The sequence below is a fragment of the Durio zibethinus genome, chromosome 6 (genome assembly GCF_047325235.1).
Source record: "Durio zibethinus cultivar Kanyao isolate XHJ-2024 chromosome 6, ASM4732523v1, whole genome shotgun sequence".
Taxonomy (NCBI): Eukaryota; Viridiplantae; Streptophyta; class Magnoliopsida; order Malvales; family Malvaceae; genus Durio; species Durio zibethinus.
This window is the reverse complement of record NC_143167.1, coordinates 6,160,991-6,184,433: the sequence shown is the minus strand read 5'-3', so window position 1 is coordinate 6,184,433 and position 23,443 is coordinate 6,160,991. Positions and strand designations below refer to the sequence as shown.

At 33.1% G+C, this 23,443-nt stretch overlaps 3 protein-coding genes across 5 annotated transcripts in view; 2 read left to right on the top strand and 1 right to left on the bottom strand.

The window, feature by feature from the left end:
* Positions 1 to 9,780: 9,780 nt before the first annotated feature.
* LOC111285895 (uncharacterized) lies at positions 9,781 to 15,473 on the top strand. The gene is made up of 10 exons (XM_022875545.2): positions 9,781 to 9,897; positions 10,275 to 10,522; positions 10,927 to 11,131; positions 11,647 to 11,737; positions 11,843 to 11,988; positions 12,666 to 12,909; positions 13,001 to 13,105; positions 13,671 to 13,853; positions 13,970 to 14,174; positions 14,665 to 15,473. Exons 2-10 carry the CDS (start codon positions 10,303 to 10,305, stop codon positions 15,150 to 15,152), a joined length of 1,887 nt encoding a protein of 628 aa, XP_022731280.2. The 5' UTR covers positions 9,781 to 9,897; positions 10,275 to 10,302; the 3' UTR covers positions 15,153 to 15,473.
* A 719-nt stretch (positions 15,474 to 16,192) lies between these two features.
* On the top strand, positions 16,193 to 19,788 carry LOC111284954 (uncharacterized). The gene is made up of 8 exons (XM_089761986.1): positions 16,193 to 16,826; positions 16,923 to 17,013; positions 17,133 to 17,278; positions 17,397 to 17,640; positions 17,735 to 17,839; positions 17,983 to 18,165; positions 18,252 to 18,456; positions 18,558 to 19,788. The coding sequence occupies exons 1-8, from the start codon at positions 16,396 to 16,398 to the stop codon at positions 19,046 to 19,048; spliced, it is 1,896 nt and encodes a 631-aa protein (XP_089618112.1). The 5' UTR covers positions 16,193 to 16,395; the 3' UTR covers positions 19,049 to 19,788.
* The window catches only part of LOC149518385 (structural maintenance of chromosomes protein 3-like), a 25,785-nt gene continuing 21,229 nt past the window's right edge, over positions 18,888 to 23,443 (bottom strand). The window contains exons 1-4 of one of the 3 annotated variants that reach the window (XR_016342754.1): positions 22,652 to 23,029; positions 20,018 to 20,212; positions 19,778 to 19,900; positions 18,888 to 19,028 (exon numbers count right to left, since the gene is read on the bottom strand). Coding sequence is in view for 1 of the 3 variants with exons in the window: in XM_089761985.1 (XP_089618111.1) it covers positions 20,112 to 20,212 (101 nt within the window). In the remaining 2 variants the exon portion in view is untranslated. Of the gene's footprint in view, positions 19,029 to 19,777; positions 19,901 to 19,928; positions 20,213 to 22,651; positions 23,030 to 23,443 lie in introns of those variants that run through there. The other 2 variants (XR_016342753.1, XM_089761985.1) reach the window with 2 other exon arrangements.

The window sequence follows — 23,443 nt, the reverse complement described above, 5'->3', positions numbered from 1 at the left end:
CTACATTTTTTGTCTTAATTTGATAGATTTAAGATAGAAAGAGCTATTGATGCATCCATAAAAATGCTGGGCCTATTTATTATCTCCCATGCCTTAAACTCAATAACAACCTTGACCTCGATCTCAACATCTTTATTCATTTTTTTTAAAGCAAAAAAAAAAGAGCAACTCTAATTTTTTATAAAGCTCAAGCAATCATCAAATAATTTTTTATTGGATCGAGCTATTATATAATACCACCTCCCATCGTTAAGGTACTTTTTAATAAAAAAAAATTTCTTAAATAGAAGGAGAGTAGAAAGAATATTTAGATGTTGACAAAGAATGATAAAGCCTATTATATACCGTATAGAATTGGAAGTGAGCTAAATGATAGTTAAACTAAAAGAATTAAAAATTGAAAAAAATAAAAAATGAAATGGAAACTAAAGACCAGTTACGAATAGGGGTGTAATCGAGCCAAGTCGAGTCGATACAATGAGAAACTCGAGCTTGAGCTCGACTCACAACTCGGGGCTTGACACTCGGCTCAAACTCGATCGAGTTTTATTTTTCAAGCTCGAGCTCGATTCGTGATCGAATTCGAGCTACTCAAACTCGTTCGATTAAGCTCGATTAATATGTAAAAATAAGTTTGATTCGTATACTTGACAAAAGTTTGATTATTTATATTTGAACTCGGACTCGAAATATTTTATTAATTAAAATAATAAAAATATATTTAAATATAAAAGCTCGATTAGGCTCGCTAGCTACTCAAGCCGGATATAAGAATACTCTAATTCGACTCGATCGATAAGTCAAACTACTTGAGCTCGAGCTCGACTCGATAATAATCGAATCGAATTCGAGTTTTCTTCGAATCGAATTCGAGTTTTCTTCGAATCGAATCTGAGTAGCTTGTGAGTACTAATATATCATTTACACCCTTAGTCACGAATGACTCTCAATATACATGGAGCCAATGTGGCTAGAGTTTATTGGTGACTCAATCTAAAAAGTTTGGCATTAATATGCTTTACTCCTCTCTGGGAAAAAGAAGGTCGTCATCAGAGTACGAACGTGATGAACTAAACACATGTTAGGACAAACTTTGGGATTAGCCCTACCCTTTAGTTTATCCTTGAGAATCATATCGAGGTTACTATGAGTATATATAAGAACCTCGGTCAACTCATCTTGCTCCGTAAGACCCTTATTCTCACCTTCATTTTTCTCAGCCAGGGTATTCCTTTCTTTTTATTCCTCATCATCGAAATCTTCACCACTAGAAAACTCTAACTTTTAAACAAGAGTAGGATTCCAAGATTAAACCGTGGCTAAGAGTAACATGACCTCAAAGGAAGAAGGGTAAAATAAAGCCCTTAAAAAAAGAAGTAATCTCAACGAGAGTTGATCGAGGAGGAATAGAAGTGACAACGAGAGCATCTATAGGTAAAAGAGCAGAATAGAAGAAAACTGATGAGACAAGACCCCAAAAAGGGAAACAACTAAAAATGAAGAAAGGTCGACCATAAAATACGAACCTACCTAAGAGATGGACAAAGACGATGGATTCTATAGCTCAAAATCTATATGAGCACACAGTTCCTCTGAGTTTAGGACTTATTCTCCTATCACCCGAGCATTGTCATTGTTTTATTACTGCCTTTGTTTAGACATCGGGTTGAACCAGAATGCCATTTTCTGACAATCATAACCTCCAATGACTGGTAGTATCATGTCATCATCGTCCTGTTCGAGTTGACCTCCCCTAGGTTCTAACTTGAAACTCCCAACCTCTTCAGAACTAAAACTAAAAGACATAATTGAAAGTACATATTGAAGAAAGCAAAGAAAACAAGTGATAAGAAAAACAACTTTAAGGCAAAAAAGTTTTTAAAGTCAAAAAATTTAGATCGGATGAAGAGCAAAGAAAGCATAAAGGTGAAAAATGAAAGGCCCAATGGCCTTTTATATAGTCGCACCTCAGATCAAATGAATGGCACAAACTATGCCATGTGTCAAAACAAAGATGGGAAGACATCTTTTCATCTTCCCTTTTTAGATTTTTCTACTCAAACTAACTCTCTCCTCATTTAATGTCGTCAAACAGGTCAAATCAAATGGATCCTAAGTCAGACCAACTAGACCAAATGATTTTTTAAGACAAACCGAACTCCCAATTCATCTTCAGAGTTCAAAATAAATATTCGAATCCAAACTCTTGAAATAAAACATAAGTCCCACATCGACCAAATGAACTCCAACATTAAGCTCAAATCATCTCGAATAATTGATATCTCGACAACTTTCAAGCTAACTATGCACTCAACCGAAAAGATACGCACGAGAGTAGACCCTCACAAGGTCATACCACCACTTAAAGCTAATTATCTCCCAATGCCTTCCTCCATTGTGACATTAACTGCAAAGAATTAAATTTAACATCATCCCCATTTGCTTATCTAGCCTGCACGGAATGTATTGACCACACAGCAAACAGCTTGATATTCAAATTATTTGATGGGAGGATAAAATGTTAGAGGTATTTGATAATTAAAAAAAAAATTTATTAAAATCTTTTAATAAATAGTTAAAGATAATTCTGACATTCATATCGATCTGATATGTCAAATTAATTTGATATATTTAATATCATATTAATTCGATCATGTTTTTATTATCCCCTTCCTAAAAATTTATGGTTTCATTTTTTTTTTGACAAAAGATATTACCCTAGTTCCATTTTGCCTAAAGGAGAGATGGGCTCGCACTATTTGGTTCTAAATTTGCGGCCGCCTGCATATTGATTACGTTAGAAAACTCATTCGGTCCTTTCCCAGTTGCATGATCACTATTTAAAAAATAAAAAAGGAAATTTCCAAGGACGTAAGCCCAATGACTGATCTACATAAAGGAGTGGATGCAGTTGCCCCTAACCGAACGTCTAATTTTTCTAAGAAAGTTATTAGAGAAAATAATAATTACCATAAAAAATCATACTTTTGTCTCCCCATAAAAAAAAAATTATCATTTGTAGACACATTATATGAACATCTTGTTTTTAACATAATATATCAATGTTTTTGTGCATACTAAACCTCTTAATTTTCATAATAAATCTATATATATTAAATTATTTTAAATTTGTTTTATTAACTTTCTTTTTTTTCACAAGAGAAAATATTAGCTAGTATTAATAGTCAAATTCAAAACATTTATCAATACTTAAATTTTTCACACCTTTACTTCTTGAATTAAATCAAAATAAATGTTTCATGCACGAATTTTTATTTTTACTGTATGAAAATTTGCATCCACCTACCATATAGCTTTAATCTTACCTTAAAAAAAATTGTCAAAATTTAAATTTTAATTATCAAAACTAAAATTTAATAATCTATCACCAAAAATAAATGATTGTTGACATCTCAAAATATATATATAAAACTTTGTTTAGGTAGACATTACGTGTAGGTTGAAAAAAAATAGGTAAACCATCATAGTTATAAATCCATATGGCAGCATTTATTTGCAAACAAAAGTAAGCTGTGAATAAACGATGTAGTAAGGAAAGCAGAGATAAAAAGAAGCCATTGTCCTAAACTGTCCATGGTAAAGCACAGACAAGAAATGCAGCAAAATCACCTTCCAATAGAAAGAGATGCCATAGATGTCATCCTCATGGTGCAAATGTCACAAAGCAGTTCGACCATGAACATCTAGTAGCACTAGTCTTAAAAGGACCAAACCATTTGTCTCAACAATCAATTAATATGCTAAAGTTTACAACTGGCGGCTGTCAAAGTACAACTCAAATTTTGCTATCCATAATTTCTTATTATGGATTAAGCCCATATTACCTTTCCCAATTTTATTTTTTTTTAAAGAAAGAGAAAGGAAAGGGACAAATAGCATAAGATCAGGGTTGAAGCAAACTGAATTGCATAAAAACTAATATGAACAGAAATTGTTATTCTCCTAAAACTACAAGCGCTTATAATGACCATGCTATGCTTTTACCTCCAATATTTTCTTTGAATTAGTTACTTAGCTCCATATTTCAATAAATAAATCCATGATATAGAAATTGGAAACTGACCTGAAAAGCAAGCATTGTTTCAGTCCCATATGAATTAAAGACACAATCAAACAATTAACATAGATGAAAAATTGATCAAATCAAGATATAAAAATGAATTAAAAAAATGGAAAAGCAGAGGTGAGACGTAGCCCAGATCTTGAAATTCCTTTGGGGTTGTGAGAACAGGCTGGAAAAAGCAATCGCAAAGGCAAGGTGGGCAAGTGTTGGAAGTGTGGCTGACGGCTACTAAACCTTCCATGAAATGCCAGAACAAAGGTGAACCCACTATGAATCCGAACAAACGCAGACCAAAGTAAACCCAAACCCACCTTCAACATCACATCATGGTTCACTGCAATTCCTTTATTTGAGAGTCACTTTTCTAGCTAAGTGGAAACGAAATAAAAACACATTTTATCAATTTTGATAAATTGGGAGACCGCCTTGTTACTTCATGCTTAACTATGATTTACAGAGATAAGCAAATCTATGTTTTCTCTTTTGTTAAAACACTCACAAATGATTAAGGTTAAAAACGTAAAAGTAATTTCTTTTTTTATAAAATTTTATAATAATATTTCCTTTTTATTATTTATTTTATTTATCTGTATCAAATAATAAAAAATTAACAGACCGCGGCCTTTTCAAATTTCCCCTATCATAAACAAACAAGCCTGTTCAAAATTTGTTATTGACTTTTCCTCCCCAGAATCTTTTTTATGAAAACAAAACAAGCCTAGATGCAATATATGAGGTACAGAGGCATGTAGTGAAAAGGAATCAGATATTAAATTCAATAGAAAAAAATTAAATAATAAATTTTATTCAAAAAAGACTATACATATCATATGTTAAAATTTTTTCGGGCCATGAACGCGTCTGCCCCTAGTTACGCCCTGATAAAATAGTGCGTAAAAGTTCGAATAACATTTGTCCTTCTGACATCATTTGAGAGGAAAAGATTTTTTTTTTCTTTTTGTGTCCCTCATTTGCCTTTATAGTTGGCAACTCCAGTTCTATATGGTAGATTAGAAGATTGTTAGTGATAGTAAAGTAGTTTTTCATCAGTTCCAACGAGTTTGGACAATGGGGGAGGTAGCTGCAGGAACAAGAGAGCAGAGCCTGGTTTTTGCTGTTAATGGACAGAGGTTTGAGCTATCTGATGTAGACCCTTCTACTACTTTGCTAGAGTTCTTGCGTTCTCAGACTCCTTTCAAGAGTGTCAAGCTCGGCTGTGGTGAAGGTCCGTTTTTTTTTTTTTTTTTGAGCAATGATGGTCATGGACTCGTTTCTGAAACTGATGTCAAATTATGTTATCACGTGTTCGTCTATGCTAAGACTCGGGGAATATTTGATTGAACATAAATGAAGATAAGGTTAACATAACCTGACCCAACTCTCCCATGGATGGAGCTAGCCTGAAACTGAAGGAAAAAAATTAAAAGATTCATAACAGAAATCCTGACCTGAACCGCTGAACCCATAATCGGATAATCCCAAGCTAACTTAAAGAAACAATTTAATTCTTGCAAATTGCAATGTAAGTGTGCAAAAGAAAATCTGTAGTTAAAGATCCAACTTGAACACTTTGGCCAATTGTTACCTCTGATTACATCTTTAAAACTGTTCTTATGGTCCCAATGTGGATAAGTTTTTCTTTGAGTCGTGGATGCATTTTCTTCTTCTAGATTATAAATGATGCTCCCAATATCCTAAATTCTTTTCTTTTCCTCTCTCGCATTTTCAGCTTTATTGCCGTCTTAACTCTGGTTGATGAATCTTGCGTTTCGTTGAAAATCAAATGTTTGGCTGCTAGGATTATAAGTTTTTCCGCACTGTAAAGTTTGGCTGCTAATCTCCCTCTGAACAATTGACCCATAAAAAGATTGGTAGTATTATTTAGAAAGAGTTGGCCTGCTTATTACCTTGCTTTAGATCTATACATACTCAATTAAAATAATTTCCTTACATTCCTATTTAACAATTATCATTTTCATATTTTATGTGTAATTTTTAACACCATATAATAATATAATATAAAACGATTTAAAATTTTACATATATAGCAAAATTAAAAAAAAATGGATTATATCTAATTTTATAATGGTTAAATATAAAAATTATTCATATATTATATACTTTTTATTAATTTGATACCTAAAACATAAAATTATCAATTTGGTATTCAAATTTTCATTTCGTCATTTTATTTTGATAATTGAAATTAACACCATCAATCAACTTACTGATGTAGTATAAATATCTAATAAGATATTGACATGTGTAAAAAAATTTTGATTAACATTACATAATTAATTGTCATATTAGCATTAAAAGAAAATTTCAAAAAAAAAATAAAAAATCTGAAATATTTTTAAAAATTACAAAAAATTAAAAAGTGAAGTATTTTTAAAAATTAAAAAATTATAAAAACATAAAAAAAAATTCAAAAAAAATTCTCAAAATTTAAACAAAAAATCCAAAAAAAATTTTAAAAAGTAAAAATTATAATAAAAATAAATTTTTCTTAAAATTCATAAAAAATAGAAAACTTAAAATTTTGAAAATTAAAAAACTAAATTATTTTTAAAAATATAAAAAAAATTTAAAAATATAAAATTTTTTAAAAAAATAGTAAAAGTTTTTTTTAATTTTCTGAAAATTTTTCATTTTCTTATCTTACATTTTTATATATTTTTAAAAATTTTTATTTTTTAGAAACTTTTTTAATTTTTAATAATGTTTTAAAATGTTTAAGATTTTTGAAATTTTTAATTTTTCATATTTTTAAAAATTTTTCTGAATTTTTTAAAATTTTTAATAATTTTTCAAAAATTTTTAGATTTGTTAATTTTCAAAATTTTTCAACAATTTTAGATTTTTTAGTTTTCTGTTTTTAAGTTTTGTGATTTTTTTAATTTTAATAAAATTTTATTTTTATGAAAATTTCATTTTTTTCGTTTTTTTAGAATTTTTCTATAATTTTTTAGATTTTTATTAAAATTTAAAGATTTTTTTGAATTTTTCAAATTTCATAATTTTTTTGAATTTTTCAAATTTCATATATTCGTATTAAATAAACAAATTGACTAATAACGTTAGTCTAAAGTATCAAAATGGGTGAACAAAAGAAAATTAAAATATCAAATTAATAATTTTATTTTCTAAGTGTCAAATTGATAAATATATATATATATTATATAACCATTTTTATATTTAAGGCATTTTACAACTTTAGTATTGTATGGTTAAAGTAGGAAACTGAATTGCAACCGAAAAAAGAGTTGGAAATTGAGTGGTTGCTGAAACCTTCTTAGCCCAGGTACAATCTTTAACTGCATGTGACACTGTTGCACCCGCTAGCCCACACCTATGATATTCTGGGTTGGTAATATTTCTTAGGCCACTTTCCATAAGAAGATCTTGATTTCTTCTTGATTTTGGCTGGAACTTAGATCGCCCATATACTTCTCCATATGCTTTCCTGCTGGTTCCCTTCCACGTTTCCTTCATGTCCATACAATGACCTATATGCACTCTTGACAGTAAATTCCCCTGAATGATTATAATGCCATATTAACTTGTCAGGGAGACCGATTTGACTGAGTGGCATTGCACATATAGCCTTTGCTCCTGCTTCAGAAAACCTCTTTCTTATAGCATTCTAGTCCCACCATTTTGTTCGTGCATCAACCAACACATCCACAGTCTCCTCCACATCCCAATCACTCCTCTGTGAAGTTGGCTGAAAGTTGTCCATCAACGGGATCCAGTTATCCCTCCATATCCTCACCGTCCTACCGTTCCCAATCTTCCACCTCATACCTTTTTTAAATTTTATTAAAATTATAGAAATAAACGTAGGCTAGCTCTTGTGAGTTGTCTCCTAAATAAAATACATAAGTCAACCCAGCTTGACCAAGCCAAATGTTTGTGTTTTAAGATAACAAATTAGGAGGTTTAAATGCATATTTAATGTATAAATGATGAACATAATAAGATAAATAATATGATTTGATTAAATTATATTATCTTATTTTATATTTAATATGTTGAAAGATTATAAGTAAAGATAATTGTTATCACGAATAAGATCTAATAATTTTTTATTAGTTAAATTAATTTGAATTTATAATTTTTTATTAAAATATAATTCAAATTTGTTTAACAAAAATATATAATTTGAATTTAAAATAATTTTATGATTAAAATTTGTAATTTTTATACTAATATGATAACAGTGTTCTTAAGATACTCATCAAAATCTTATAATAATTAATTCAAATAATTAAACGACTTTTCATTTGAGATTATTGTTTTAGATTAAAAAATATTAATTGACACTTGTATCAGTTAACATGTTTTTAAAATTAACGAGTTCAAAAAAATTAATACATATAACATTTTTTTTAACAAGTAAATAGTTTAATAAAAATTTAGATAAATTAAAAACTTAAATAATAATGTAATAACAATAATAGTATTCCGACTCGATACATTTGACCCGTTAAGCCAGCTGGGCTGTTGATTGGATTCCACAACGGTTATATTTTCTTTCGCTTTATTTTAAACTGCTTTAATAATTCCGTTCTGTACGTTTGTTCGCCGTTGCAATATCCAATAAAATGGTTACTATATATATATATATATATATATATATAAAGGCCCCACGTCGACCTTTAATTCAAACTTAAAACCTAAATTATACAGTCCTAACAAAAATTTAAGTACATAATGATGAATTGATAATTATAATAATAATATTATTAGAAAGGGTAATAAGTAGAGTCCAATAGCAAAGGCCAACTAGAGGACTCGACTTTACCAAGTTTTATTTTTTCTATTAAAAAATTATTCTAATTCAAAACAATGAAATTTTTTTAGATTACAAAATTCAATTTTGGACGGCTTCAAAAAATATATATAGTAATGTTATGTTGATATCCATAGAATTTTATCCCTAAGGTTTGACATTTAAACACACAATCGAGAGTTTGCTTCTTTTTCTTTATCAAGAAAATAGTAGTCATTTAAATGAGATCATTTAAAAAAAAAAAAAACCGGCCACAAACAATGGTGAGAGGTTGATGTGCATGTATTACTATTATCTGATTTTTTTCTAGTGAATCTCTTATCGAGATATTGTGATAATTTATTGTTGTATATTTATAAAGATTTTTATAATAATATATATATGTGAAAATTTAAATTTATATTAATGAAAATATTTTGTTTGTAAAATAAAACATATTTTTAAATTAAAATGGACAATAGCTTTTCACAAATTTTAATTACATTTCCCTCCATGATTTATTAAAACTTACGATTGTCATAAAAAAACCTATCTAATAATTTTCGAAAACCATTGCAAAAATCCTTTTTTTTTTTTTAATGTTTTTGAGTGACCAACTTTTATAGTAGTTGTTAAGGGTAAAGACACGGACATGATAAAGTTAAAGTAATTCTTGTTATGCTTGTCATTGAAATTGAACATCATATATTATAAATCTAAAGGAAATAAAATAAATAAGCCCAAAAACAGCCAAACTAAGTAAACGTTGTTAAAAAACAAAAAACACTTTAAGGTTCGAACTCCAAACGAGACAATTACAAACACAACAGGACACAGGACACGCAGATGAATAAGAAAAGTCATACAAATATAAATATAAAATAATAATTATAATGGGAACATGATCTGGTCTGATTTCTATAAATGGATGCCACTTTCTCACGCTTTCAGCATTGTCACTTGCAGTCTCATTGAGAGTACAAACATCTTCCATCTCTCTCTCTCTTTTTCCCTTTCTATAGTTTCAGCGTTCAACCCAGTAAGTTCAAAGTCCAAATCTATTTTTTCGTTTACAGCTTCTACCAATATAACATTTGCATTGTTCTTCATTCTCCTGCTACTGTTATACTTCATTTATACTTCATTCTTCTTTTTCAAAATCTTTTCCTTTTGGGTTTCTTTCTTTTTTTTTTTTTGCTCTTTTTTGTGTCAGTCATTTGCTTTTTATCTGAAGCATTTGATTTTTAGCTTACAAGGAGATTGCTTTCACATTTGATTTTTAGTTTTCTGCCATTTTTAAGATCTTAATCTTCACTGTTTCATTCCATTTAATGATTTATCTATCTTCATGCTAAAGATTCATTTTTTAGCTTGCTTACCACCATTCTAAGTATCTTTATATCTTCATATTTTCAGAGCAAAAGGTTGATCTGGGAACCCAAAAATGGGTAGATTTTCAATACCCAAGTTGGGATTTCTACTGTTATGCTGCTTAGCAGCTGTTACAGAAGCAACATATGTGAAGTACAAAGACCCAAAACGGCCAGTGGGTGTTAGAATCAAAGACTTAATGAGTAGGATGACCTTGGCTGAAAAGATTGGCCAAATGACTCAGATCGAGCGCACTGTTGCTACCCCAGATGTGATGAAGAAGTATTTTATTGGTATAAACCAAATCATCTTTTAACAATCTTTAGTATGTCCTCATTTTATTTTTCACATTTTTTTCAAATGGTTTATGCATCTCATTTGTTCTATGATTACATTCCTTGTTTTTCTATTCGTTGGAAATCCAATATGATTCGTTCAATTGTTTCCTTTTACCTGTGGATTTATACATTTGCCAAATATACGTTTAATTGAATATGCTAACTTTTTCATTGCTTATTTATAGTTAAACGGATCTGTTATGAGCAAATAAATCCACTTATAAAATTTTTTAACTTGCAATCAGTGTGTAAGACAATAAGCTTTTATTTGCTTATAGTTATCTAAATTGTTGTCTTGCTTACGCTGTTTTTTATGAAATTGAGTTGTGTTGTAAACGGAGGTTGTATGGTTTGTGTAGGGAGTGTTTTAAGTGGTGGAGGGAGTGTACCTGCCCCAAAAGCTACTCCTGAGACTTGGATTAAGATGGTGAACTCAATGCAAGAGGGGTCTTTATCCACCCGTCTTGGGATTCCCATGATATATGGGATTGATGCAGTTCACGGCCACAACAATGTATATAAGGCCACTATTTTTCCTCATAACATTGGTCTTGGAGTGACCAGGCAAGTTATATATCTTGAGCCAAACATGTTCGAATTTTTTTATCATTCAAGGTTGTACATTTTGCTTGAGGTATGGACTTTTAATTTTAATTTGTCATATAGAAGGCTTTTATCCAATCTTGTTCTAAGTGTCTTTGAGATTCAAATCACTTGACCTGCATTGACCGGAATGGTATTAAATTTAGAGGATGAAATTTTGAGCAATTTCAAATTGCGTTGTCCTTAAAATAATCAAATGATGTTCCCATAAATTTGGTATTCTACATTACTCTGCTTTTTGAAATATCAAGAAGATGGGCAACATTCTGTGAATTTCCGGAATGAAGAATAATGAGAAAGTTTAAAGTGACATTTGAGTTTTCATACCCTATCAATCAAACAGGTGGACATATTGCTGAAGTTTGAATGGAATGCCTAGGGGTGCTTTCTTTCTGCTTTGCCTGTCTACTAAAGTCAAATCCATAGTTCTATGATTCTTTGTTGGAATCATTTATTCACTTTTATTTAATCTGCAGGGATCCTCAACTTATCAAGAAGATTGGAGATGCAACTGCTCTCGAAGTTAGAGCAACAGGAATCCCCTATGTTTTTGCTCCATGCATTGCGGTAATTAAACACAGGAACATGCTTGAATACTGAATATTGTGAAAAGCCTACATCATGTGTACTAATTGTTGTTTTTTTTTTACTTCTGTTGTCAATCTTTCACAGGTTTGCAGGGATCCCAGGTGGGGTCGATGCTATGAAAGCTACAGTGAGGATCATAAGATTGTTCAATTAATGACTGAGATTATACCCGGTTTACAAGGAGACCTCCCTTACGATTCTAAAGAGGGTGTTCCCTTTGTTGCTGGAAAGTAAGAGTCTTTACTATAAACGGCCACTTATAATTCTAGTGTCCCTACTTAGGGAAATATTACTTTTGATGGCAATTTCCCAAATGACAAGTGTCCCATATTTGTCTTAAACTTTTTGGACATCTTTAGGTGTAATCACATGGCAAGCTTTCATTGTCCACCATTTAGTCATCTAAATATAAAACATGACTTGAATAACTATAGCAAAGTGCTATTTCCACCAAACTCTTCAATATCATAACTTGTTACTTAGATGAGGTTACGTCTAGCTATATTGGTTAGCTATCTAGTGCTTTATGTGGAAGGCAGGGTAAAACTCAAGCAAAATGTTAGCCATAGCTTCTATATTCAAGCTTTATGTATTTTGCTATTTTTGCATCTTTATTTCCTTTTTTTTTTCTTTGGTTCTGCATTACATTTGGTAGCACAAACTCCAGTTTAGTACAAAATAGAAAATTCCATTTACTGCTTTACCTGATTTAGCATATGGATAGCTGCTGAAGTCTGCTGCTGCGAAGAAGAGTATCATGTTAAAATAGTCATGAAGATTTATAGGTTCCCCTAATGTACATTTTAAAATTAGGCATGAAGTCATTGATCAAATTGGTCGGATTAAGTTTAAATTTTTAACTTTGAAAGTAAGAATTTCCCCCAATCAATTTAATTTCTTTATCTAGGAAAAAGGTGGCAGCCTGTGCTAAGCACTATTTGGGGGATGGAGGTACGACAAAGGGCATAAATGAGAACAATACGGTGATTAGCTTGAATGGATTACTCAGCATCCACATGCCTGCATATCTTAACTCTATTAGAAAGGGTGTTGCAACAATTATGGTATCCTATTCTAGCTGGAATGGGAAAAAGATGCATGCTAATCGTGATCTTGTGACTGGGTTCCTGAAAAACAAGCTTAAGTTCAGGGTAACAAAATCAACTTGAACTAAATTTGTCCCCGCTCACTAAAATCAATATAAAGCATTTGGTTTGACACATTTCTTTGGGTGTATTTCAGGGTTTTGTTATAACAGATTGGCAGGGTCTTGATAGGATTACCTCTCCTCCACATGCTAACTACTCTTATTCTGTAGAAGTTGGAGTTGGTGCTGGGATTGATATGGTCAGTCAAAATTTAGTATTATTTTCTATGTCATTCAATTAAAAAATTTGATGCGACCATTGTACCAATTTTTATTTAACATATGGTAATTTTCAAGTTGGATTTTGTGTAATTCCTCCAATCTACATTAGAAAATGTGAAGATCCACTATGGTATATAGATTTAATATATTACTTGTGAGGCACTTTTTGTGAGACAAAATTGTAAGACCTTCGGATCAAAATGGACAATACCTTGCAGGTTGGATACAAGTCTCCACGATTGGTATCAATGTAGTTACTAGTAAAAATGTGGGAGCCACCTCTAGAATCCTAGAGAGTGAGAGCTAAGTGTTACACAGTGGGAGCCACCTCTAGATTCTCAATGCTTAGTGTGTTCATGGTTTGATGTGTAATGTATAGGGTTTGACGGGGACATTAAACTTTAATGGGTAGAGATTGTAATATATATATAGAGACTCAATCCCATACTTGTGAGACAAAACCACGAAACCTTGAAGCATATAAGATTCTTATATTCACCTTTCTCCCTTTTGTTAAATAATGCAATCTTGGGTTTTGTGCAGGTCATGGTTCCTTATAACTTCACAGAGTTCATTGATGACCTAACCTATCAAGTTAAGCACAATATCATTCCCATGAGCAGGATTGATGATGCCGTACAGAGGATCTTGAGGGTTAAATTTGTCATGGGTCTCTTTGAGAATCCAATGGCTGATGACAGCCTGGCTAACCAACTTGGGAGTCAGGTAAATTGAATCTATTCTATTGTTATAAATGGACTTGGATGCTCTTCATTTATCATCATTTATGGGTGAGGAAGGAATCAAATAGACTTTACTAAATGATAATGTGTTTTGAACAGGAACACAGAGAGTTAGCAAGGGAAGCTGTGAGGAAAAGTCTTGTCCTATTGAAGAATGGTGAGTCTGCTGATAAGCCATTGTTACCCCTTCCCAAGAAAGCAACTAAGATATTAGTTGCTGGAAGTCATGCTGATAACTTGGGCTATCAATGTGGAGGCTGGACCATTACATGGCAGGGTCTTAGTGGCAATGATCTCACAAGTGGTACGTTCTAAATTTACAATTAAACAACTAAAACATATAGGTCTTGTTGGCCCAAAGGTTTTGACGAATAAATTGATCCAGAAAAACATTTAAGTTTTATTGTTGCCTCTGTTAAACATGGTGACATGCTTGGAACTTGATAGAACAGGATATGAGAGCCATTTGATCAATTATAAAGATGTCAAGCACTGATTTCACCATCTGAAATCAATCCAAGTGGTAACTGTCATTTGAACTATTGTGAGAATTTGCCAGTGTTATTAACAACTCTATCTCAAGGGTTAGCTAAAATTGAAATGGATTCACTTCGGCTGAGTTGAGTTTAATCATTGTTGAAGCCCATATTTACCTTGTCTTATGGTCTCGGGTATCATGGAAGAAACAATCTGTCAGAAAGATGCAGACCAATTGTTAATAGCTAGGGTTAATGGAAAATTTCTCCATGATGTTAACTTAGAATGATTTGACAGAATACAATCTGCATGAACAGGTACCACTATCCTCCAGGCTATTAAAAATACGGTTGATCCAACCACTCAAGTTGCCTACAGTGAGAACCCTGATGCAGACTTTGTCAAGTCCAACAAATTCTCTTATGCCATTGTTGTTGTGGGAGAACCCTCTTATGCAGAAACAAATGGTGACAGCCTGAATCTTACAATATCCGAACCTGGTCCAAGCACTATTTACAATGTTTGTGGGGCTGTGAAATGTGTTGTTGTGGTCATCTCTGGCCGGCCAGTTGTCATGCAGCCCTACCTCTCATCAATTGATGCACTTGTAGCTGCTTGGCTTCCAGGGACTGAGGGCCAAGGTGTTGCTGATGTTCTGTTTGGTGACTATGGGTTCACCGGCAAGCTTGCAAGGACATGGTTCAAGACTGTCGACCAGCTCCCTATGAATGTTGGTGATCCACATTACGACGCTCTCTTTCCATTTGGATTTGGTTTGACTACTGAACCTACCAAGCACAACTAAAATCACTTGAGAGCTTGAGCTTGCTGCTTTGTATGATTTTTTCCTATTTTTACATGGTAGGAACTCTGATTATTTCCCCTCATCATTGAAGGAGTTAACAATTTCTACTTATTAATCTTTCTATCAAGTTGTCGAGAAACATCTAAGAGGGGCGACAATTTTTTTTTCAAACTTTCTCTTATTGAGATTCATGGTTCAAAACTGTCTCGGGTGTATCAAATGATTTACTTAAACTTGTATTTGTCCCTTTTTATTACCCTCCAAAGGGCAGATGTGTTGATTTCTGCCACCCTTATCAGAAACAATCAAATAAGTTGGAGTATCTTATCACAAATTTTCTTAAAAATAAATGTTAGTTTTTTCTAGCGCAGATTACTCATTGATTCACAAGTAGTATGGATAACCAACAAATCTATAAACTTTATCTGTTATGAGTAGTCCATTGAAAAATAATTTTAGCATTTCTCTATCTCTTAAATCATCTCACATATTTAGATCATATCACATAACCAAAAAATCAACGAGAGTTTTATTAATTTTTAAATTTGTTATTGGACTCGAGTTAAAAGAAACAAGTATTCATTTGAAGGAAAAAAAAAAAAAAAAAGCTCTGCAAATTTAACGGTAATGAACATCGTCAAAATATTTGATTAGTAGTTGGTGCATTATCCATCAAAACAAATCTAAACAGACCAAAAATTCTAGGTAACCGATATAATTTTCTATTATCCAAAAGTTCAAATTAATATCTGTTTGTGTTTATTTAAAATTTCAACTTCCAATATCCTTATTCTATAACAACAGTATCACCATGAATCCTGCTTCGCTTCCATTTCTTTTATGAAACTATAAAAGTTTAAACAGACTCCATCAGGGTTTTTCAGCTATCTATTAACTATCAATTTAAGGTTGATTTTCCTTTTTTTTTTCCCTGGTTGTAACCATTTTCATAGCAAGTTTTGAATATGATTGATGTTGCAGCTTAAATTATTCAGCAGTTTTTCTTGAAGGGTCATTTGATTTTGTTTTTGGAAACAAAATTTTACTTTCTTTTCGATATCTCTTCAATTCAATAGTTTAGTAATGGAAGTTTGTTGTTTATTTTGAATATAAGAGGCTCAAGTTTCATTAATAATTTACATTCATTTTTTGTTTTCCTCTTGTTTTAGACATTGAATCTGCAGAGATTGATCTGAATATAAGTTCAATTGTTATAGAGCCAACGAGATCATAAAGCAAAAAAATGGCAAAAATATCAGTACCCTTACTGGGGTTTCTCCTATTCAGTTTCTTGACAATCACGGTACAAGCAGGAACTGGATACATGAAGTACAAGGACCCTAAGCAACCCATTAACAAGCGGACTCAGGACCTCATGCAACGAATGACTGTTGAAGAAAAAGTTGGTCAGATGGCACAACTTGACCGTACTCAAGCCACTCCAAAGATCATGAAGGACTATGGAATTGGCAGTGTCCTAAGTGGAGGAGGAAGCGTGCCAGGCCCTCAGGCCACCCCACAGGATTGGATCAATATGGTTAATGCTTACCAAAATGGTTCACTTTCAACCAGGCTTGGGATCCCAATGATTTATGGCATTGATGCTGTTCATGGACATAACAATGTTTATAAGGCCACTATATTCCCTCATAACGTTGGCCTTGGTGCAACAAGGTAAGACCTTCCCATATTTTCAGTTGAGTTTCTGTCAAAAATTTTCATAGATGATTCTATATTTTGTGGTTACAACATGATATTTCTTGTATATAGGGATCCTGAGCTTGTAAAGAGGATTGGTGCTGCAACAGCTCTTGAAGTTAGAGCTACCGGCATAAATTATGTATTTGCACCCTGCATTGCGGTAAAAGGATGATTGACCATCAGTTCTGCATGGTTTTTTATCAAGAGAAATACATTCCAACTTCTCCAATTTTTACAAAATTGAAGGGTTGTTGATTTATTAATCTTCTTGAATGATAGGTTTGTCGAGATCCTAGATGGGGTAGATGTTATGAAAGTTACAGTGAAGATCCAAAGATCGTCAAGGAAATGACAGAAATTATAGATGGATTGCAAGGGGAACTTCCTAAGAATTCACCCAAGGGTGTTCCTCATATTGGCGGAAAGTAAGTTAACAGGCAAAATACATATATCAAATTCTGAGAAGGTGGTTGATACAGTTCGCTTTGCTCTTTCATTAATTTCATCTAACTGAAACCATTTTTCTATTGTGTTTTGGAAAAGGGACAAGGTTGTGGCTTGTGCCAAGCACTTTGTGGGAGATGGTGGCACAACCAAGGGGATCAATGAAAACAACACTGTGATTGATAGGCATGGTTTGCTTAGCATTCACATGCCAGCTTATTATGATTCCATCATTAAGGGAGTGGCAACAGTTATGGTTTCCTACTCCAGCTGGAATGGAGAGAAAATGCACGCTCACCGTGATCTTGTCACCAATTTCCTCAAGGGCACCCTTAGATTCAGGGTAAATTTTACTGGACTCTAGTTAAGTTAGATCACAAATTAATAAAACTGGAGTAAAACATTGCTTTTGATCTTTTCTTATGTGCAAATTGCAGGGCTTTGTCATCTCTGATTGGCAGGGTATTGATAGGATTACAGATCCTTCCCATTCAAACTATACACATTCAGTTCTAGCTGGAGTCCAAGCTGGCATTGACATGGTGAGTGGCTCTGACCAGTTTGAATTTTATTTTATTTATTTATATTTTTGTTTTTCTTCTTACTTAAGAATAAACTTATCAATTGTGCCTAATGTTATCAATGCAAATTTTAATTTGAAAGTGTTGTCTTGCCTGTTTTTCAGGTTATTATTCCCTTCAACCATACCGAATTTCTTGATACTTTGATCAGACTTGTCAAAAACAATTTCATTCCAATGAGCCGTATTGATGATGCTGTTAGGAGGATTTTGAGAGTCAAATTCAAACTTGGTTTATTCGAAAATCCCATGGCTGATGAAAGCTATGTTGGTCATCTTGGAAGCCAGGTTATTATCCAATATGTTTTTCCTGCGATTCAATTAACAATAAGACAAGCTTACAGGTAGCAAGATTTATGTGTTTTCTGTTACAGGCTCACAGAGATTTGGCACGGGAAGCTGTCAGAAAGTCGCTTGTTTTGTTGAAGAACGGAGAAAATGCTGATAATCCTATGCTACCTCTTCCCAAGAAGTCATCTAGGATCCTGGTTGCTGGAAGCCATGCCGATAATTTGGGTAATCAATGTGGTGGTTGGACTATATCTTGGCAAGGACTTGGCGTAAACAACCTCACTGCTGGTAACCGTTATTCTCTCTTAGCTTTCAATACTAGAAGATGGCAACATTAGCAAACAAGTAATTTAGTTTTCAACAAAAGTATTAATGTCCTTAATCAACAGGAACTACCATTCTCAAAGGAATTAAAGCGGCTGTTGATCCGAGCACAGAAATTGTCTATAAAGAGAACCCTACCGCTGATTTTGTCAAATCTAACAACTTCTCCTATGCCATTGTCGTTATTGGTGAGCCTCCTTATGCTGAGGGATATGGGGACAATTTGAACTTGACAATCCCAGACCAAGGTCAATATACTATGTACAATGCGTGCGCCAACATCAAGTGTGTGGTTGTTCTAATTTCCGGAAGACCTCTGGTGGTAATGCCCCATCTTGAACAGGTAGATGCACTTGTTGCTGCATGGCTGCCAGGGTCGGAAGGCCAAGGAGTCGCTGATGTTCTTTTTGGAGACTACGGATTCACTGGGAAACTACCTCGTACCTGGTTCAAGACTGTAGAACAGCTCCCAATGAATGTTGGTGATCCTCGTTATGACCCCCTGTACCCATTTGGTTTTGGCCTGACCACCGAACCTGTCAAGTCAACAAACTAGTCTCAGGTGTCTTGTCTCAATGGTCGTAGTCTATATAGTTAACAGTTTTGTTTTTGGACTTTCTCCTTTCCCAATCCTTTTCTCAATAACTACCAGTTAATGCCATTATTACAATGAAAGAGGTTTAGTTTGCTATTGTTATGGAATATAATTGTAGTATTAGAAGGCATCCTACTTATAAATAATTTTTTATATTTATCTACTGCACAGTTTTTATTTTTAAGAAAAGTTTGAAAATATAAAAAAAAAAATTAAGAAACAATGACTTATTTTAAGAACCAAAAATACAAGCAAAAAGCCTTATATGTTGTGCCTCAAAGAAAATATTGGCAGAAGCCCATAACCAGAATTGAAAAGTAACTGCTGTAAATTTTCTAAGACAAAACGAAAATAAATTAATTTTAAAAGATAAAGAAACTTCATTTAACAACGGCCACTCAATCTATCGTATCATCAATTGTTTATGCAAGAATTCACCGTTCACAATTGTTATGACATAAAATCATCAATTGTTTATGCAAGAATCCACCGTTCACAATTGTTATGACATAAAATTTTAAATTATGATTAATTATTATAACACAATAATTATAAATGATATGTTCCAACCACTAAGCAATTTCAATGCTGCCAATTTCAATGCTACCAAAGCTTGGCGCCCCTAAGGCAACATATAACATATTTAATCATTCACATTCTAGTAAGGGTAAAAATTATTGAGTAACGTACAGCCCTAAGATTTCACAGGACATCTCTCCAGTCCTTATAGCATCTATTCTTTGCACGGCATCCCAACAGATTGTTTTCAGAATTTTTCTATACATGCCAACGATCAACAGTCAACCTGGAGAACTGAAAAAAAGGGTAAAGAGACGGTACAAATTTAAAGGTGGGAGTATCGTTAAAAAAAAAAAAAAAACTCACGCTTGCCTACTAGTAAACGTATAAATAACAAGAATAGCTTCCAACCTTTATCAGCATTGTGAGACTGACCGTGCTCAATAAAATCTAATGCATCTTCCTTGGAGACAACATTAACAAGGCTCACCCCGTTTTTATGTGTCTAACCATAAATCTGATCAGCAACTTTGACAAGCTCTGGCAGAAATGTGGTGGTGGTTATGAATTGTGTATTTGCCATGTCTGCTAGACGTTGAATCATATCTACACAACAAGTAATTAAGGATCCAGCAGCAAGTCAAAATTATTCATCTCTACTTGCATTTAGAAACAAAGAAAAGACATGGGGGGCATAGTTCACATATACAAGATTTATACAAGACAAACCAAATGCTAACAAAACAAAACGAGACAAACCAAATGCTATCAAAACAAATCGAGATTAGGTGAACGTAAATGAAAGGAACTGTAGAAAATGAAAAATTAATAACAGCTACTTAATCAGCTAATACTGTAAAGACAAATCAACATGCCAAGGGAACACATTCTGCTTAAAGACATTTCTAACCACTATGAAACAAATGAATTCTGCAGGCTTTTTTTCCTCGTGTATTCTTCCTTACCATGGCATAAAGTTTGAGCAGCAAAAAATAAAAACCATGCAGTCTACTGTGTATAATACTAATTTCTTTTGTTTAATTACTAAAAGAAACGAGAAGGACACTTCCATTGTTGGGCTAAAAGCCTCCAATCCAATCACACCAGCAGAAGTGAAATCAAACACACAAGAGACAATAATTTAACGTGGTTCGGTCCAACTGACCTACATCCACGGATGAGAAACAAGATCCACTAGTTGTAGAGAATTACAAACATACATCATATCATCAACCCCACTCAACAATTAATACTCATAAGACACTCTCAATATCTTCTAGTCCTATGAAGTATTCTCTACCCAAACAAACACAAACACAAACCCAAACTCTTGTGCACCTTTTCAACATAACCAAACACATACCCATATGTTCCCATACATCATACATATATGGACCCTCTCAATCTCTTCTAGTCCACTTACAAACAAACATGCACACCCATAAGACGTAAAGCCCCAATACTCCTATGGGGTGTCTATCTCACAAAACCCTACAACTCTCTTAGATCTTTTTATCATACCTAACCCTGTAAAGACTTCACCTATTTATAACCATACAAACTTGCCCATTAAGAATCCCTCTCCTCTTAGAATTCTTCTCTTGCAAGTCAAACTTACCTATTAAGAATCCTCTTTCTCTTAGAATTCTTTTTTTGCAAGTCTTCTTGTCCATCAAGCAATATCTGAAAAATCTCAAACAAATCTCTAACAAATCTTAAACAAATCTCTTATGGATTTGAGTCAATATTCCCAACAATCTCCACCTTGACTCAAATTCCATCAATCATCTATCTTCATGCTAGACATGCTTGGCTCCACCTGCAATGAAAGTCTCACAATCATCTTCTCTTCTCTTGTGTCTTCACGCTTCATACAAACTAATCCTCAATCTTCAAAACTTTAACTCAAACTCTTGAATTGAGTTCCTCTAAGCTTATTTCTTCCCATGTCTTAAATCAAGCTCTTCTCATATCTCGAACTGTCAACTCTTCCCATGTCTCGAACCATCGGCTCTTCCCACATCTTGAATCTTCAACTCTTCTCACGTTTCGAACCTTCAGCTCTGATACCACTAATTGGGGAACACCACAACTCTGATACCATTTGTTGGGGAACACTACAGCTCTGATACCATTTGTTGGGCTAAAAGCCTCCAATCCAATCACACCAGCGGAAGTGAAATCAAACAATAAATCAAACACACAAGAGACAATAATTTAACGTGGTTCGGTCCAACTGACCTACATCCACGGATGAGAAACAAGATCCACTAGTTGTAGAAAATTACAAACATACATCATATCATCAACCCCACTCAACAATTAATACTCATAAGACACTCTCAATATCTTTTAGTCCTATGAAGTATTCTCTACCCAAACAAACACAAACCCAAACTCTTGTGCACCTTTTCAACATAACCAAACACATACCCATATGTTCCCATACATCATACCTATGTGGACCCTCTCAATCTCCTCTAGTCCACTCATAAACAAACATACACACCCATAAGACGTAAAGCCCCAATACTCTTATGGGGTGTCTATCTCACAAAACCCTACAACTCTCTTACATCTTTTTCTTATACCTAACCCTGTAAAGACTTCACCTATTTATAAACATACAAACTTGCCCATTAAGAATTCCTCTCCTCTTAGAATTCTTCTCCTGTAAGTCAAACTTGCCTATTAAGAATCCCTTTCCTTTTAGAATTCTTCTCTTGCAAGTCAAACTTACCTATTAAGAATCTTCTTTCTCTTAGAATTCTTCTTTTGCAAGTCTTCTTGTCCATCAAGCAATATCTGAAAAATCTCAAACAAATCTCTAACAAATCTTAAACAAATCTCTTATGGGATTTGAGTCAATATTCCCAACATCCACAGCAATGCACACTGCAGTCACAAATGCATTAATCCAATTGACCTGACTTGACCTATACCTGAATTGCCTTGATTCAATTTGACTAACTTTACCCATTTAAAGAAAATACACAAGCAACCTAAACATTTATTGATGCAAACAAAACTGAAACCGAACCCAACCTGCCAAATTGCCACTTTTACTCCAAACAGCAGTTTGGTTCAACTCCTCATGGAGACAGCTTCCAGTATTCGTTAATCAATCATGGAAGGTAGTTTATGGATGGAACTGCAAAGAGCAAAAGGTTCATATTGCAGCAATCGATGCTCAAGAAAAGGTGCAACATCTTTTGGGCTAAATTGTGTATCCCTTAACAAGACAACTGTATGATTCAAGTTCCTCATTCTGGGTTCTAGGATGGTCATGAATTATCAAAAACAATCTCCACAAAGGCAGATAAAACCTGGTGTCCTGCACCTCTCTCTTTGATTTTGACATATATTAAAATTAAAGAATGAAAGATCCACATCAAAACAGTTTAAAATGAAGATATGTATTCTGAAAAATGCGTGTACGTAGTAATGCATGCCCATCTTCACTTCACAGATTCTGGAAGAGTTCACTCAAAACAAAACGGATTGCTAAAATAAAAGCCCTTATTGAGCAGGCATCAATAAAAATTTTGTGCTTAGGACGGGAAAGGAGAATAACTAAACTCTGCAGCTATGGTATCACCATTGAGAGGAAGTATTATCTGAAAAAGAGATTATCTACAATAAATGATTGAACATCAAGTCAAAGTCAAACTACCATACTGCAATAACCATGATATATAACTGTGAAAATCTAATCTTTATTATTACTTGATTAATAGACTTTATTTATTTAAGTTAAATATTTTATTTTTAGAATAAGAAGTGATTTGGTTAATTACACTAAATCTATTAGATATTTTTCTACGTAGAGAGTAAATT